Source organism: Dromiciops gliroides, chromosome 1 (assembly GCF_019393635.1).
Source record: "Dromiciops gliroides isolate mDroGli1 chromosome 1, mDroGli1.pri, whole genome shotgun sequence".
Taxonomy (NCBI): domain Eukaryota; kingdom Metazoa; phylum Chordata; class Mammalia; order Microbiotheria; family Microbiotheriidae; genus Dromiciops; species Dromiciops gliroides.
The window spans coordinates 522735584-522755203 of record NC_057861.1 but is presented as its reverse complement, the minus strand read 5'-3'; the positions used below and the strand labels follow the sequence as shown (position 1 = coordinate 522755203).

General features: G+C 40.0%; 1 protein-coding gene across 1 annotated transcript in view; it reads right to left on the bottom strand.

Moving 5' to 3' along the window:
- The window catches only part of PCSK5 (proprotein convertase subtilisin/kexin type 5), a 649923-nt gene that overhangs the window by 567066 nt on the left and 63237 nt on the right, over positions 1-19620 (bottom strand). The window contains 1 exon segment of the mRNA XM_043976670.1: positions 17982-18086. Within this exon segment, the coding sequence (XP_043832605.1) occupies positions 17982-18086 (105 nt within the window).

Genomic DNA, 19620 nt, shown 5'->3' with positions numbered 1-19620 from the left:
TTTTCTCTAATATTATAGTTCTCAGGAGCCTTGGGTTTTGGTGTTTGGGTTTTTCTTTTGGTTTGGGTTTTGGGTTACTGGGGGTTTTTTAAGTGTAAAAAGCTGTTGTTGTAGCAGCCGTAATTATAACTAAATAGACAGGAGCCAAGACATTAGTCAAGCAATAAGTTTGTACTAATCACGGTGATTTTTATAATAAAGAAATGGCAAACCACTCCAGTATATTTGCTACGAAAACCCAAATGGAGTTATGAAGAGTCGGACACAACCAAAACAAATGAACAATACCACAGAATTGTTTGCTTCCATTCTTCATCAACTTTGACTAATGCTTGAGTGGGAGAGGCAGGTATGTCAAGGAGGTATCTCTGCTCACCCTCACATGATTCAGTTACAGACAGGGCCCTAGTAAGTTCACAGGCACTTAAGATTTTTAAAAAGCCAGGTTATTGACTTAAATTAAGTGTAGAGATGACCAGTAAACCTAGCTTTGAAAAGAATGGGGCTGGGAAGATGAATGATTCATATTTGTAGTGGTTCTGTAAGTCACTTGGGTAGAAATTGAATGGGGCAGTTTCTTTTGGCTTAAATGTTAGATGAATTTGAAAACTCCTTTGTCTTCCAAGGGTCAATATGACTGCTGTCCTTGCCAACAACTATCAATAACTAACCTGCTAAGTTAGTCAACAGAATCTTTTTGTTCACTGATGCAGTTTATCAGCTTAATAACTTCAGCTGCCAAGGGTGAAAATAAACTTTCCCACATTCACACTTTTCCCTTCCTAAAGCTCTAAACTCAAGGTCCAAAGCATTTTTGATGGAAATATTAAAGGACAAAAGAAAAAAAATAAGACTTTAGTCCAATTTTTAAAGAGAATCCTGTCTTTCTCTTCTTTCTTCCCCATAAACAATAAGGAAATGGCAGACTTCCTTTTCTTCTACTAAGGTTAGAGGGAATACTAGCATAATGGAATGAGGATCAGGGTTCAAATCCCAGTTCTGCTATTTATTACTTGTGTCACATGAAGTCAGAAAGCATTTAGTGAGGGTCTACTAAGGGTCAAGCACCATTGTAAGCAATGGAGATACAAAGAAAGCCTGCCCCACCTCAAATCCCTGATCTCAAGGATCTGAGAGTCAAATGGAAGAGACAACATGCAAATAACTCTGTACAAAGGAGGGATAGAGAGGATAAAATGGAAATGACAAAGGGAAGGCACTAGCATTAAGGGCAATCAGAAAAGCTTCTTAAAGAAGGTGAAATTTTTTAGCTGGAACTTGAAGGGAGGTAAGGAGGGCAGGCTATGGAGATGAGGAGGGAGATAGTTCTAGGCATGGGGGACAGTCAGTGAAATTGCAGGAGTTGAGAGATGGCACATTGTATTTGAGAAACAGAAAGGAGGTCACGGTCTGTCACTGGATGACAGAGCAAGTGATGGGAAGCAATGTGTAAGAAGACCAGAAAGGTAGGAAGGGCCTCAGTTTCCTCATCTGTAAAATTGGGGGAAATGGGTAGACTAGATGGCCTCTAAGCCTCTTTACAACTCTGCCTATGATGTCATTCAAATTATCGAAAGTTAAGACTTGGGGGCAGCTAGGTGGCACAGTGGATAAAACACCGGCCCTGGATTCAGGAGGACCTGAGTTCAAATCCAGTCTCAAACACTTGACACTTACTAGCTGTATGACCTTGGGCAAGTCACTTAATCCCCATTGCCCCGCCAAAAAAAAAAATTAAGACTTGTTATCTTTCCCCCCTCCTTCTTACAAGATCACGCACACATGCCCTGAGCAAACTAACAAAGTCCCCAAACACTGCCTTTGTTTGAACAAAATGCACCCCGCAAGAAGAGACAAGCAGGTTCTCCTTTCCAGATGGCAGGTGTCCAGAGCAGTGGCTTCTCAAATTTTGCACCAGAACCCTTGCCAAAACAAAACCACAAGCCCGTGGTGAAATCTATCCCTTCACCAGCTTCTCAGCTAACTAGACCCTGTATCAACCTGAATTACTGTTAAGCAATTTGAACTGGTAGAACCACTGCTACATAGCAACAGGATGAAATATTTATTGGTAGTTGCTACTCTCTGTTCCCTTTCCGGTCCCTCTTTCGTAGTTCATTCTCTCTCCCTTCCTTCCCATCAAAGCATCACCCATACTTTAATGTTCAAAACAGAATGGTGGCTTCCAATGGTACAATCTTGCTCTTTCAATTTCTTTCTTTTTTTAAAAAATTACTTTGTCTTTCTTTTCCACTTACTTATCTGTGTACGTGGTATATAATCCCAATAAACCTAAACTCCTTTACAATAGGAATTCTGTTGGAAATCCACCCCTCTCCACTTTGGGCCACCAGGACTTAGCACACTTCACAAGTTTATTGAATAGAATTGAATCTAGCCTCTGAAAAGCAATGTGGAACTTCAAATATTTTTCTGTTTTGAAGTGAAAAAATGTCCCTACTCACTTGGAAAAAAGAAAAAAAATACCATAAGACTGAAATTTGAACCATGAAACCTAAAATGGTGAAATGACTCTCAAGGCAACAAAGCTAAAACCAAAAGAAAAAAAAAGAAAAAAACAACCCAGACTGCATAATGTTTTATGGAGCAGAGATTTCACAGGAGATAAGTAACTGAACAATGCCTTTCATGCTCATTCATCCTTACAATGAGCTACACTTAATTTCTCCTGTTTCTTTGGCCATATGATATACTGGGTATTTTACAAGTAAAACCTGAGTGATCAGATCTACCATAGGAGAAGAAAAAACAAAACACTACACTTTGGCCTCTTGAAAAGATATGGGTTATATCATTATTTTTTTTTTCCTATGACTTTTGTTTTTAAGTCAAACAGTGTGGTATTTAGAGCTCTAAACTTCTAAATTACACAGCAAGTGTGGTGGTATGCCAGCTTCTCCATGGGATTTTTCCCAACCACAAACTTGAAAACATGGCAAATCTGAATAGGGAGGTCCCCTGATTCCTTGGTTGCAAGGGAAAATCAAGTCTGAAAGAATAGATACATTTGATTCTCTGAACTAAGACTCCTTCAAAATGCCTGTCCAGTGGATCAGGTTTAGAGAGAGGGACTTGTCCAAGGTCACATGCCCCAGAGTTACTGAAATTGGGTGACTAGGGGTTAATAACAACTTCTGACACACTTCCGAGTCAAATTGGGGTCAGTACAGGTGTATTTTATTGACGATTCATGGTGTTATCTTCTTTGGAGCTTATGCCAAATCTTTGACCCTTTAGGGTCATCCAATCTCAACTGCTTTGAGAGGCCTTACTCCTGACCCTGTTTCTATCAGTTAATGGTAACTATAGAAACTGGTTAGGACATATGTAATCACATACCCCAGAATGAATTCTGTGAAGGAGTTAAAGATCAAGGAAATAGAGTCTGCTAAACTATACAGTATTAGCTTACAGGTGATTCTTTTTTTTTTTTTTCACCTTTACTATTCTTAACCAGGACCACTGCCATCAACTTCAAATCTTCACATTCAGTTTGTTTACCAGGCAAATTGAAAGATAATAGCCAGAAAAACTAGAGACATAGAAGCAGTGTAGTATCAAGGGAAACCATTGAACTGGGGAATGAAGAACTAAGAGCTTTAATCTCAGTGCTGCTGCCAACTGTCTTACCTTAGACAGGTCATTCATTTAATCTCTTGCTTTCCTTGCTGGTAAAATGAGGGAATTGAATTTTCTACTGTCCCTTCTATCTCTGTCAAATCATCAAGGATTAAAAAGTACCTACTATGTGCCAGGCATTGAGCTAAGCTCTAAGGATACAAAGAAAGGCAAACAAAACAAATAAATAAAAAACAAAACAACAAAAACAGTTCCGGCTCTCAAGGAGATCACAGTTTAATGGTGGAAGACACACTGCTAATGACTATGTACAAATATGATATAAACTGCCAATGAGTCAAGGCACTAGCATTAAAAAGAAACAGAAAAGTCTTCTTGCAGAAGGCAGGTTTTTAACATCTTAAGATATCCCATTAGATAGTATTGCCTTTTGGAAAACACCACTCACTGAAAATTAGAATTCCTAGCCACCACTCTTTAAGCTTTGACTAATGGAACAAACTATTTCATGTCTCTGGGTTTGTTTTCCTTTCTAACAGGGTGGCTACATCTCTATTTTATTTTAATTACATTTTATTTTATTTTCTGATCTGCAATCTCCTCTTCCTCCTTCCCACCTCTCAAACTGAGAAGCAAAGCAAAATAAAACCCCTATTAAACAAAACAAGTTCTTGCACTGATTTTAAAAAAACAAAAACCAATGTCTCAAAGTGCACCCTGACTCCATCACCTCTCTACCAGAAAGTGGGTAGCATATTTCATCATGAGGCTTCTGGTATTGTGGTTGGTCATTGTGTTGATGAGAGTCAAAGTTGTTTGTCCTTACAAAAATGTTTTACAAATTGTTCTGGTTCTGCTCTGCATCAGTTCATACATGTCTTCCCAGGTTCTCTGAAATGATCCCCTTTATCTTTATAGCACAATAGGATTACAATAACTTGTTCAGCCATTCCCCAATTGTTGGGAACACCCTCAGTTTCCAATTTTTTGCCACCACAAAAAAGACACTACAAATATTTTTGTGCATATGAGTTCTTTTCCTCTTTCTTTGGTCTCTTTAAAATATAGACCTAGGAGTGCTATCTCTGGGTGAAAGTGTAAGCACAGTTGAATAGCTTTTGGGGCATAGTTCCAAATTGCTTTTCAGGATGGCTGGACTAGTTCACAGTTCTACCAATGGTGCAATTATGTACTTGTTTCACCATAGCTCCTCTACCATTTTGTCACTTTCCTTTTTTATTTTTAAATTAACTTTGCCAATTGGATGGGTATGAGGTGAAACCTCAGAGGTGTTTTAATTGACATTTAACGAATCATTAGTGATTTAGAGCATTTTTTCATGACTATCAATATCCTGGGTTTCTTCCTCTGAAAACTACCTTTTCATATCCTTTGACCATTTATCAATTGAGTAATGGCCAGATTTCTAGGGATCTGTGTCCCTTTTCAAACTTTCCTCCCAGCACTCTACGATGCTGGGGAAAACCACTCTTTTTCTCCATGTTTAAGAAGAAGTAAAGAAAGCTTTACATATCTTTACTAGGAAAGAGTCTCATGAGCCCAGGCTGAGTAGATGTATATTCTGCCTAGCTAAACTCTCTAGGGGTATTATTTAAAATTGTAGAGACCATGAAAGTCTTCCCCTCCCAAATTGATTTTTTTTTTTTGGTGAGGCAATTGGGGTTAAGTGACTTGCCCAGGGTCACACAGCTAGTAAGTGTTAAGTGTCTGAGGCCAGATTCTAACTCAGGTACTCCTGACTCCAGGGCTGGTTCTCTATCCACTGTGCCACCTAGCTGCCCCCCCCCCCAATTTATTTATTTATTTATTTATTTATTTTTGGTGAGGCAATTGGGGTTAAGTGACTTGCCCAGGGTCACATAGCTAGTAAGTGTCAAGCATCTGAGGCCGGGTTTAAACTCAGGTACTCCTGATTCCAGGGCCAGTGCTCTATTCACTGCATCACCTAGTTGCCCCCCAAATTGATTTTTTAAAGTAGGTAAATGAGGCCTTCTTTTGCCTCATTTCTTACCCAGTCTTAATCACTGAATTGGTGTAGCCTAACTGAGACCTGGGAAAGACCTTAAGTCAAGACATCACCTTCCTGATGTCATTGGCCCTCTTTGAGAATGAAGGACAAACAACAATAAGAAGGAGCAGTGTGGCATAATGTGAGAATGTACTTAGGACATGGATTCAATTCTCAATTCTGACATAAATTAGCTGTGTGACCTGGGAATGTCAGTTGACTTCCGCTTCCAGGCAACTTTAAAGACTATAGATTTCAGAGCAATTTGCATTTATGTAGGACATTTCTTCATAGACCATTCCCTACATCAATGAAATCCCAGTTGTAAACTACCCATCCCCATGCCTTCTCCCTCCCTATATATCCACCCCCCAAAATGATACACAAGCTGATTTCAATGCTAACCAGTCTTCAGATAAGAATATTCCCTTTTTTAATGTCTCCCTTTCGTATCTCCTTCAATCACATAAAGTTAAGGGGTCCACCATAAAATAGCAACATGAGCTCTCCACGGAGATTTAAGTCCCATTCCAGTACCCCTATAGTTTTAACTATTTGTTAAGGCAATATCAGGAAGATGGGGGGAAACCCTACAAGAACCACTTCATCCCCTTCCCCCACCCCTGAATTCCTATTTTCTATCTACCCTGTAGCAGGTATATATGGAGAGTATATGTGAACATTTTTGTTTCATAGACAGTTATACACAAGAGCAAAAAACAACAGAATCAGAGCATACCTAGACCTAAATTACAAAATGAAGGTCAAACTTTTAAATTATTGAAATAAAATTGACATCTGTCTATTAATCAAAATTTAATCAATGCTTAACTGATTCCCCCCTTCCCCCAACCATTTTAATTGCCTGAATCCTGGACCCAGCTCTTTATATGACCACTGGTCTTTGTTTTGGGTTCTTTTTAAAAAATTGTAGCTTCTGGGAAAGGTCTTCTATTAAATATGATGGTCGACTATCATAAACCACTTTTGGAAACTCCATAATCATTGATAATAATCAAATATTAGACTCAATATCATTCTCTATGCATTTTAATCAGCACATAACCCAAGTGCTGTTTCTGGGCCCTTGTTTATCATTTATGACTTGAGGAGAATCAGGTATTGTTTCTGTCTCATGATTAAACTCAGGTCTGATTACTAAGTCATGGGTCAACAACCTCCTTAATCTGAACTGTTATCAGTGAGGCTAAGCTAAATGCACATGAGGGCCATTGGAGAGCAAAGGAGAACAGGAGAGAAAGAAAAGGGTGAGCTGGTAGTGAAGTGTACTTGGAGCAAGCTAAGGGTGAGAGAGGGGAGAAGGGACTTTGAGGAATGGAGGAAAATAGGAAGAGCTCATCTACAAATCAGCCACGTTTCTCTTGTGTTCTCTTCACCCCATCTTATTTTCTTATTTATCCTGGATGGTTTTGAATCAAGTACTTTGAATACATGCATCAGTATGATCTTTTTTCTTCTCCTTGCTTCAGTTTTGCCCAGTTTTCTTTCATTCCCTGGGCATGCATACTTTTTTTTCCTATGGGGGGGGGGGGTGTGTGCGAAACCAGAGCTATAACTAGGGTAGGACAAGTGGACCTTGGCCCCAGGGTGCTTACATTTAAAAAGTTTTGAAAAGCATTTGTACTTCTTGAGCAAATAAAAATAACCAGGTTTAGTACCTAGTTAGTTAAATTGAAAGCTAACCCTCTTTCACTCTGTCCCCTGAGGCTGTACATGAGGTAACTTCCTTCCTCTGGTCTCTTCTCTAGCAGTGTCCTCTCCCAGAAGCAGCCTCAAGATGTCTATTCTGAGGTCTCTCCCTGACCCCTCCCCACTGACTTTGTCTTTTATAAAGCTGATTCTAAAGTCTGTGGTTCTTGCCTTGGGCTTAGTTTTTGGTGCAGAAAAGAGGGAAGAACCTTTCCTTGTGACACTGTTAAGGCTTCCCTGTGGCTGAAGAGAGAAGGCATGTGACCCTCTGCTCTCCAGTCTCTAATAGCAGCACCTCTTCTCACCTATAGGATGATGTTATCAATCGTTTACTCCTATGAAGTATCTTCATTTAAATTTAAAAACTAAAGTATGGAGAGAGATCCACTCTGGTCACACAACTAGGTCAGGTCAATAAGGACTGAAAACAGGTCAGGGATAGCCTTTGGCAATGAGCTAAAGTAGATGAGGTGTATTTAGGGCCTTCATCTCTCTTTTGAAGCCCTCACTCCAGACCACATTCTAAATTTATCTCTGCTACAGTATTATCTGATAAAGACTTAAAGCAAGGGTTAGCTATCTTCCCAAAGGGGTTTTCACTTATTCTTGGCTGGTAAGGAGCTGTGTGGATGAAGGATATTCATCACCTGATGGGAGACACTTCAGTATTACTCCAAAATCTGGTGTTGAGATCTGAGTCAGGAAGAGCAGCAAAGAGAAGTCCACAGGATCATGGCCATTGAACCGGAAGAGCCCTGAATAGTCATATAGTCCAATCCCCTCATCTATAGTTGGGGTAACTGAGTCAGGAGTGTAAATGACTTGCCTAATGTCAAATAGGGAGTCAATGTCAGAGGTAGGATTTATTTATTTATTTATTTATTTTTGGTGGGGCAATGAGGATTAAGTGAATTGCCCAGGGTCACACAGCTAGTAAGTGTCAAGTGTCTAAGGCCAGATTTGAACTCAGGTCCTCCCAAATCCAGGGCCAGTGCTTTATCCACTGAGCTACCTAGCTGCCCCAGAGGTAGGATTTAAAACCAGGTCCTCAGATTCCAGAGTCATGTGCTCTTCTCCCCACATCATGTTGCCTCCCTAAGGAGGGCTCAGCTCCCATGCTCTCATGCTTCTCTCAACAACCTGGCTACTGATAAAAATCAGGTGCCAGGGGTACCCAGTTCTTGACTTAACAGCTTTTCTTACTTATCTTTTAAGGCCCAGCTCGAGCAGCATCTTCTCTCTTCTCATCTACCGAAGTGATCAACACCCCCTCTGAATTTTGTGTTTGCCTTGTATTCTTCCAATCTAGCTTGGACTACAATACTAAATCATAGATTTAGATCTAAAAGGAATTTCTGGGGTCATCTGGCCCAACTCCCTTATTTTCCAGAAGAACAAACTGAAGGTTATAGACATTAAGTGACTCGCCCAAGGCTACATAAGTCTTAAGTGGCAGAATTCGGATTTGAACCCCAGATGCTCCAACTTCAATGTAATGCAGAGATCATGAGCTCTTGGAGTCAGGACACCCAGGAACTCTCCCCAAATCTGCCACAAACTTCCACCGGGGAGAGCATTTAACACCTTTGGGCCAAAGTTTTCTTATAGGTACAATAAGGAAGTTGGAATGCCACCTGCATAACCTTTGGAAAATTATCAAGGCCCAGAGGGGCCTCTGTTTCCTCATATGTCAAATAAGAAAGATTGGAACTCAAAGTCATTTCCTGCTCTAATCCCCAGTTGATGATTTCAGATGATATTTAATGTTCCTCAGGACTATAATTTCCATGTGTCTCATTTCCATTTATTATGCCCTTACTGTGTACAGAACAGAGTGTTGGGCACTAGAGGAAGTACAAAGAAGAAGTACAGATAGGTCCCAATTAGTGTGCATAATGAAATCCCCTGAAGTGGTCACAGGTATTTGGATTTTCACTATTTGAAGTTATAATTATGCAAAGTACGATCATTGGTTCCAGCCCAGTAGAGAGACAGTGTGAATTTCAATAATGTGACCACTTTGTGAAATTCTTCATTTGGGCTAATTGGGTCCCAGCTGTAGCCCATGAAGCTTACAGTACAATGAGAGAAATATAGCATATATCAAATTACAATAATACAATATAGTATCTATACCAAGTGCATAAGGCGGATATAAGCAATTTTTTGCCCACAGTCCAAGGGTAGCAGAGGGGAACATTTTTGTTAACTAGGGGAATCAGAGTAAGTTTCACAAAAGAAGTTTTATTTGAGTTAGGAATGTCTAGAAAATGTCTCTAGTTCTCAGCTCATTTGGATAGCAAAGATGAATGAGAGGGCCTGAGCCCAGTGACTGACCATGTGATCATGCTTTCCTAGCTCAAGTTATTAATTCTGAATACTTTTACAGATGTTCTCTGGTGACCCACTCAGTTGCTCTCCCTACTTACCTCAAATAGATTTCTTGAATCCTGTTACTGTAGGTTTTGTTGTTGACAAGTATAGTAAGCCAGTCAGTTAATTAATCAACTTCCATCAATGATAAAGGAGGCTTATTTTTATACAACCTTTGGTTCAGAGTTTTAAATTGAAGAAAATAAAGTGAAGAAATCCTGAGAACTTCAGAGAACATGAGCTCCCTAGAAATCTAACAAATAAGTAATATCTATTATGTGGTCTTACCAATCTGCTGGACCATGGATACTGTTGATTTTCAAATTAGATTTACCTTAAATGAAAAACCAATGATTCTACCCATTTAAATCACTGCGTGCTTTAATCAAACTTTCATAAAATGGTCTAAAAACTTAAAAACATAAGGTATACTTTTATTAAAATATCAGTATGCATTCTTAGGTAGGCACTAGACCCATTGCTATAATGGTGTTTCTACTTCATGGAAACCCATGGTCCCTCAGCTAGGCCCTGGCTTAAATGCCTAAATTCAGTAATAATTTATGGAGAAGAGTTAATATTAATTCACACTACTAACTGTGGTCCAGTCTGTTTCGTTTTGGAGGAGGGTTAGTAAGCAAAAAGAAGCCCAAAAGAAAGTTAGGGTTTTTTTAAAGCCTCTAAAATGCAAAGAAAAAATAAAGTCCCCCAAAACCTGCAGTATAGAATTTTGAGTTCTGCCAGGCTGCTGCAGTGCTACCAAGCTCTCTAATTCATCTGTGTTATTATAGCGTAGTAATGTGATTTTGGGATGCTGTTAGTCCGTTCCATTTCAAAATATAACCAAAACACAGAACGAAGGTATAGGAACTCTTCTTATTCTTGGTCATTTCCCTCATATGGTATATCTGGTCCCAGGACTCCAAGGTGTTTGGGGGGGGGGTTGGTTGTTGTGATTATTGCACTGTTATTGCTTTGAATTTATTTAGAGAACCCTAAGTATACCCAGGCAGGTAAAAAAACAAACAAAAAAAAGGACCAGGAGCCATGGCATTAACTGAAGTGAGTAACCACCCAATCAGTGAAGTGTTCATTGTATGAGCTTCCTGCAGGGCAAGAGTGGACTTACTCCTCCTTTAGATTAAAAACAAAAACATTTTGGGATTTAAAAAAATTCCATGATGCTTCCCAAGCTCCCACCAAGGCATCCCACAATCCCTCCCTGCATCACTCCATTCTACTTTTTTTTTTTAATGCACCATTTTTTTTATGTCATCTCTCCTCCAGTGGACAGGGGTATATACTTTACTTGCTTCAGAACAGTTCTTAACCTGGAGTTAATATCTATCTATCTATCTATCTATCTATCTATCTATCTATCTATCTATCTATCTATCTATCTATCTATCTATCTATCTATCTATCTATGCATCTATGCATCTATCTACCTATCTACCCATCTATCATCTATCTATCTTCTATCTATCATCTATCTTCGATCTATCTATAAATCTATCCATCTATCTATCTATCTATCTTTATGCCTGTATGTGTGTATCCCTTTGATGTGACCTCAAGTAGCTTACAGAACAACACAACACTTTCCCTATAGACACACACAGCATAAAGCAAGAAAAATGAAAACACAACAAAATCCAGGAAAAACACCAAAGTGACCAGATTTTCTTGGGCTGGACTGCTCTGCCTCAAAGAGGCTAACCTGGTTCCTTTTCTTTCCCTGCTTCTGAATCACATCGCTGAGCCACTATGGCATTATGGGACAACCTAACGCTAGCCCAGAGGTTTCATTCTCAGGCAGAGGCAGACTCAGAGTGGGACCAGTTGGTGTTCTCATTAGGGCCAATGGCAACAACTGATGCCTTCCTACCCTACAGATCAAATGGTGTACTTTCCAGATTGCAGTGGTAGTAATCTCCCCCTAAAGACAGTATTCCCCCTCTTCCCTTCAAGAAGGGATTAGGGTAACCATGCCTCACTGCTTTCCCCCTGGTTTGCAGCCAGTTAGGACCTGCAAGAAGGTATCTCTTTGTTTGGCATACTGAGCCAATGCTGAGCCTCCCCTGAATCAAGGGTAACAAACGTGCCTTAGGGTCTGACTCAACACTTGAGTAGCCTTGTGTATCCTTATCTAAGGCTATTATTCCTTTCTTGAAAGGGTTCTTTTTTTTCTGCTAACCTCTCTAATTATTCATCTCTTCAAGGTTCTGACTGGAGAAGTAAATTGCCAATTCCTTTATCACCATCTTTTTTCAAGACCTCAGATAGAGATTAGAACTAAAGAGTCTAATCCTCTGGGAGTCTTTTCTCTCCTGTCAGCAAGGTGTGTTGGTCATCTTCATGGCAAAAAGGACATTGGTTGGCCCATTCTTCCAGGTATCTTGACCAGCTACGATAGAGTGTGGGAAGCATTGATTTCTGGTCTCTACAGAGTTTGGTTTGGGCAATGTTTATTATTGACCAGAGATCCTTCCTAAGCCCCTACATCTCAAACATCACCTGTGCTGAGCCCCCCAAATTCCATAACCCCAGTCACCACCTGCCTAGTAAATCGTTGCAATTCTTTTGGGGGGGGCAGGGCAATGAGGTATAAGTGACTTGCCCAGGGTCACACAGCTAGTAAGTGTCAAATGTCTGAGGCCAGAAATGAACGCAGGTACTCCTGAATCCAGAGCCAGTGCTTTATCAACTGTGCCACCTAACTGCCCCAGTGCAATTCTTTTATAACAAACCAACTCTCCTGACATTGGACTCCCTACAGGGTGCTCAGGAAGAGTCTTTCTCTGAGGGGTGTAACCTCTTGCTAGGCAAACACTCCCAGGAAGAGAAGCAACCTTATACATTCCTACAAGGGCCTCTTTCCTTTCCTTTGCAGGACTCTGTCCTTAGGCTAACTGCCAGAATCTAGGATCCAGGTAATTGGGGTCACTGCACTGAATACAGGCTCATTATGGCTCACTGGGACCTCTAGCTAGTCTTGCTCATTCGTAATATTCTCTTGACCATCTACAGGCTCTCTTCTAGAGTCCCAGTCACAGGTCTAGTGTCACTGCAGGCCAGATCACAGACCTTAAAGGCCATCTATTCCAATGGTCTCATTTTATAGATGGGCACTGAGATCCAGAAAGATTTGAGAGAATTGTCTAAGGTCACACAGTTAGTAAACAGCAGGGTCAGAATTTGAATTCTGGTCTTCTGACTTGCAATCTGGTACTCTTTCCCTTGTAACCTGATGCCTGATATAAGTGATTAGATTGCAGTCTCCTCCCAGAATTTGCTTGGGTGCCTTCTGCATTGACTCTGCATATTCATCTTGGTCTTAAGCCTAATTCCTCCTTCCAGTCCTGTGGTGTTTGAACATTTTTTTTTTTGGTGGGACAATGAGGGTTAAGTGACTTGCTCAGGGTCACACAGCTAGAAAGTGTCAAGTGTCTGAGGCTGGATTTGAACTCGGGTCCTCCTGAATCCAGGGCTGGTGCTTTATCCACTGTGCCACCTAACTGCCCCCTGAACAATACATTTTTAGAAAGTGGGACCTTGAGAGAGTCAGATGAGGCTTCTTTTTGGCAAAGCAAGGCATCTCTGAGAAATCTGATTGTCTTGATGGCTCTCTTTATGTGTCCTATGACTTATGTATATCTCTGGGAAGGGTCTTGTGTATTGAGTTGTGTGCTATAATCTCTCTCTTAGTCAACAGTTAATAATTAAGTACATCACTGGCACATAATGTAAACCACCCCTCTATTATATAGTCATATCAATTAAGGCCACAAAATTGCAGGAATAGGATGCCCCAGAGAGCTTTTCCTTTAAGTCTTCATTCAAAGCCCTTTTAAAAATATTCCCATTACATAACCCTTACTCCCTGACCAAAATTTCTCTCAATTAACAGACTTCATTTATGTATGTTCTGGAAGACTATACTTCTAGTCAAAGTATGACCATCCCTCCTGCAATGGGGTATCCCCCAAACCAGGAGGAACCCTATTCCTTTGAAAAGGATTGACATTAAAAAGGTTGCTCCTTTTAAAAATTACTTAAATTTATCTATTTTTGTTTTGGAACAAGAGACTTCAAAACTCTTCTATACTACTATAAAACAATACCACCCCCCCAACTCACTGATAGTTTACAAAAAGAAGGGAGCTGTCCATAAACTTTGACAGTATTGCTATAAACTTATACCTCCCTTTCTCTATCAGCAGTAATCACCTATACAGAGTCATCTGCAACTACCCTCATGCCCAATTTCCACATAACCCTACCCAGACAAGTCTATGATTAGGTCTTACAGATGAGTCTGTGCCAACCTAGGAAGGCCCGTGTCTGCTCCTACTGTCCCTAGAATATGAGAAGGGAAACAATGGCAGGATCAAGTTACAGCAGTACTGTGGACGTTCCCAGGGATTTAATTACCATCTCTAAGTTGACCTATTCTGCCTCAACCTCTCTGCTGACCTCCAATCATACATCTCCAACAACCTTTCAGATATTTAGAACTAGACGCGCAGAAGGCATCTCAAACTCATCATGTCCGAAATAGAACTCATCCTTTTCTCCATATCCTCTTCTCCTCCTACTTTCCAACACCATCCTTCCAGTTCCCTGGGATCACAATCTAGGGGTCATCCTTGACTCCTCCCTGTGCCTCACCCCACTCCCATACCCAAACTGTTGCCAAGGCCTGTCAATTTCACTTCTGTAACATCTCTTAAATATCTCCCCCTTCTCTCCTCTGATGCTGCCACTACTCTGGGACAGGCCTTACCACCTCATGCCTAAACTACTGCAATATCCTGCTGATGGGTCGGCCTGCCTCAAATCTCTCCTCTCTCTAATCCACCCTCCATTGAGCCACTAAAGTGATTTGTCTAATTTACAGTCCAACCACATTATCCCTACCACACTCAATAAACTTCAGTGGCTGGCTCCCTAGTACCTCCAGGATTAAATGCAAAATGCTCTGTTTGGCCTTCAAAGTGTTTCATGACCTAGCCCTCTCCTACCTTTCTAGTCTTCTCACACCTTACACCCCTACAAATGTTCTTTGATTTAGCAAAACTGTTTTCCTTGCTCGTCAATGAACAAGATACTCCATCTCTCAGCGTTGGTTATTTTCTCTGGTTGATGCTCTCTCTCCCTCTTCATCCATTTTTACTTCCTTCTCTGGCTTCCTTTAAGTCCCAATTAAAATCTCATCTTTGATGGAAGGATTTCTCAACCCTTTTTAATTCTAGTGCCTTCCATCTCTTAGTTATTTCCAATTTATCTTAATTATACCTCTTTTGTATATATTTGTTTGCTTGCTTTCTCCCCCCAGTAGATTCTAAGCACCTTGAGGACAGGGACTGTGTTTTTTCTCTTTTTGTACTCCTACCACTTAGCAGTGGCTGACACATTGTAGACACTTCATAAATGTTTATTAACAGATCAACAATGGTAGAACTAACACAGTTACCTGAATAGGGCCACTCCTGCATTATGACAAACCAAGCAACAATTCCCCTGTAGTTCCTAAGTCTGCACATTAATTCTGAGATCCTTAAGGATGGTGGGTAGAGCCAAGGAAAATCAATTCTCTATCATTCAAGTGTTACATGCCGGGGTCCTATGACCACTAACTATCTCATAATACAGGCATGCCAGAAAAATGGGAAGGATCAAAAGGTATTGTTCAGGATGTAGCTACGGCTGATTCTACAATGATGCTGGGTTATCCTTGTGTAGCCCTTTAGTGTAGCCTGTGCCTTAAGATATTTTTTTCACATGTTATATTCTCACCATGAGATTATAAGTACCTTGATGGCAGAGATTGTCTTTCTTTTTTGTATTTGTCCAACAAGTGCTTATAGCACAGGGCCTGAAAGATGGTAGGGCTTAATAAATATAGAACTCTAGACTTAGAGAGATTTAAAAGCACTTCTCAACCCATTCAACCTTTCCCAGAGACACACCCAACACACAGGAATATAGAGATGCACAAAGAAAGCCATCAAGATGATCAGACTCCTGAAGTCTGTGTTGTTCTGCCACAAAGAAGCCTCTTCTGATACCAGTCTAAACACCAGCCCAGAGGCCTGGACTCCCTTTACTTGTAGGTTTTTTCTTATAGGCAGTCTTAGACAAGAGAAACTGGTGCCATCTTTGGGGCCATGGCTAACAGCCTCTGCCTCCTTGTACCATCCATCACTTGCCATGGATTTCTGACTGAGGCAATACTTCTGGACTACTACTGAGGCATTTGAAGCTTTGGTACCCAGACCCAGAACAATAAGACTTCACTTTAAAAGGCATGAAACAAACTAGAAAGCCTAGAGTATGAAAATATAGAAATAAAAAATACAGAAATCTTCCCCCAGTAAATTCTGGATTCTAAAAATAATATATAATTATACACTACACTTTTTAACTTCTTAAATAACTTGTGTTTGGTTTATGAAAATCCCATTGCCTATGCACATGAGGTCTGAAATGTGAACCATCTTAATTACAAAAGATCAAACAGGCCTTGGAAAGTTAACCAACAGATGAAAAACGTGACTTTGCTTCAAACACTTGGCTAATTCAGAAATGGCCCAGCAGATTGCATTTCCAGCAATATTCAGTTTTGAGTGGGAAACAAAGGTGAGAGAATACAATTGACTGGGAGCCTTGGGAGATGCTCCTATAACCCTCAGAAAACTGGGTGAAGAAAATAAGGTGTCTTTTATACCACTGAGATATAATTGTGCAAACATGAATATTGTGTCATAATATTTTGGAAAAAATTAAACAAGGCAAGTCATGGCACATAACAGAGGGCAGGACTCCAAGTTTTAGACCCAATCTGCACATTAATTAAAATGGTTGTCTTTTTATTTAATAAATAAAAATCTTGAACTCATTCTCCTCTCTGGAAAAAAAAGGCAAAAAACAATAACAACAAAACCCAACAAAAACAATAGACCCTCTAGGCTTAATAGTCTTTTCCTCCTCATCTTAAAATGAGTCCATACATCAGATCCACATAACATTGGAGAAGGAGCTATCATGCTATTAAAATAATATTCCAAAAGAAATCCCCATTTTACAGATGAGGAAACTGAGGCAAACACCAATTAAGTGGTTTGCCCAAAGTCACATAGCTAGTAAACGTCAAAGGCTGGATTTGAATCCAGGTATTCCTGACTCCTGGCCTAGCCTTCTATCCACTGTGCCATCTAAATCGCTGACTGTGTGACCCTTGAAAAGTCATTTAATTTCTCTGGGCTCAAATATCCTCATCTGTAAAATGAAGATATTATGACGAGATGGCTTCTAAGAGTCTTTCTAGCTCTTATCCCATCCTATTACTAGACAATAAGATCCCTTTCTGTTCTAAATCTGACCCACTATTCTGTACTTCCTCTTAGAAGTTAGCTGCTAACAATTCACTTTTCTTTCTCACATCCTTATTCCTCCCCATTGCTGTCCCTGGTCCTTCTGCAAAATGTTGGGAAATATTCCATTAATCTCTTCCTGTATTCTGGGAGTGATGTGAGAGGAACCAGAGAATATATCTCACTAGGCTTTATCAGCAATGTTTGGCTGTGCTATTTACAGGGATGGAGAAAGAGGGCAGGTATATGAGTCAAAGATGTCCTCTCTGGCACAACAGATGACAACATGTCTGTCATCCATTAGTTTGCCAGAGTGCCTGTCTTCCCCCCAGAAGCAGCAAGCAATCCTCCAGGGCAGTCAGGTTTAAATGCCTGGTGGTTTAAATCAAACACTGACAATTAAATTATGGTGCAGATTTTTATATAGATGAGACAGAGCAACTACTTAGTTCTCAATGATGTCAGACTCTAAACTGTGGTCGCCTATACTGACTTGAGGCTTTCCATAAGGACCCTACCTACCCTTGTGGTTTTCACATATAAAAGCAACATCAGCCATCTTTCCCTTAAAGATACAGACACAATGAAAGGCCCAGGTCCCACAATTGCATCCTGAGGTTCAGAATCTAAATAAGTTTCCACAGGGAAGGACCAGTCTCCATGGATGACTCAAGGGTTCCACAATTTAGGGAGATGATAAAGGCATATCAGTTAAAATCAAAGTACTGTTGAGCCCTTACCCGACTAGTAAGCCAAGATTCCAGATAAGACATAATACAGTTCAGCTCCTGAAATGTTAGACTTCATTGGGACTCTCATCTCTGAGTATGACATTACCAATGAAAAATGCAGAAGCTTTGACTACTGGTCCCCATCCAACAGGTTCTTCTTACCTTTGGTTCCATTGAAATGAAGCTGTGGGTTCCTCGGCTTGAGAGAACAGACCTTTTAATTGTCCTGCTGTGGTAAAAGTGATAGTAATCTTTCAGTGCGCCAATCTGTAATGGGGGAGAAGAGAGAGAAAGAACAAGAGAAAAAGAGAGTTTTAATTTAATGAAAAAGTTTTCTGCCCTCTACTTTAAAAAAAAGTCCTATAAATTATACAATTCCCTGCTATGCTGATATGTTACTTGAACCTTGGTGATCACCTTTCAAAAGAAGGACATCCGATATGAAATGGATGGAGTGTGTGTCCTTGAGGTAGGAACTATGCACAACCCAAGATTATAATGGAGCAGCTTAGCCTGCCTGTATCTCTCTTTTTTAATGTTTAATTTATATGCAGCATTTTAAATAATTCTATATCAATCTATATGCACACTGTCTTCATGTAGGAAGTCTAAAAATCATCAAATAGCTATATGGTTATTAAAAAACATTCCATCTCCCCTTGCTTACAGAGATGGACTGTGCAGCCCTATTGTAAGATTATTTCTATCATTAACTTCACCCAAAAGAAGTCCGAGGCAGCAGACCATTCACAAAGAAAATGTCACTCTGAATTTGTTTCTTACCTTCAGACAACACAATCTGTTATTATAGTGTTTATTCATTTGATGGGCTTAAAGAGGATGGGGGAGTGGGTGGGAGGGGGGAATGTCAATGAGAACTACTCATCCAACTTTCTGTTAATCTGGATCTATAACATGATTATTGTACTCCTTAATCTGATGCCATCCTTACCTATTTTGCCACCTTGTTTTCATGCTCTTGCCAAAGTTAGAATCATAAATACTATTCCATACAGACTTGTAAATAAGTAACAGTCCACCTTTAAAAACAATTAAAATTAAAAAAAATAGCCCAACTTCCAATCCTAAGCAGTAAATTGAAGCCTAGTAAATCAGAAAGGAAACTGGATAGGGAGTCAAGGAACTTGCTTCTATTCCAGATTCTGTTTCTGACTTGTCATCGTGGGACTTTGGACAAAGGTGATGGCTAAATCACCACCATAAATATGTGTAGTGTTCTCTACCGTTTTCTTTCTATTTGAGGCAGTTGGGATTAAGTGACTTGCTCAAGGTCACATAGCTATTAAGTGTCTGAGGCTGCATTTGAACTAAGATTCTCCTGACTCCAAGGCCAGTGCTCTACCCACCACCTACCTGCCTATCTCTACTCATGTCAGCCCTATGGTGTGAGCTGCAGGTCATGGATTTCTACCTTATTTTAGGCAATAAGCTTCTTCCAAGAAGATTATCTCCCTCAGATTATGATTTTTTTTTTTTTGGCCAGCTAACTCACAGGGACCATCTACTAAAGTAGTGATAATCTATGGTGGTAGAAAAACTGCCAACACCAAAGAAAACACAAATCTTTCAAGTGTAGATGGAGAAAATCTGACAACTCAGACAGGATACTGTGACTTATCCAAAGTTATACAACTAATTAGTGTCAAAGAAAGATTAGAAACAGGTCTGTGTTAGAGCCAACTCAGTAGAGCCTATTGTTAAATGTTCAGAGTGAACATTTACTCAGAATTTGGCAATCAATAAAATTGATTTTTTGTTGATGTTGGTTGTCTAAACTTAA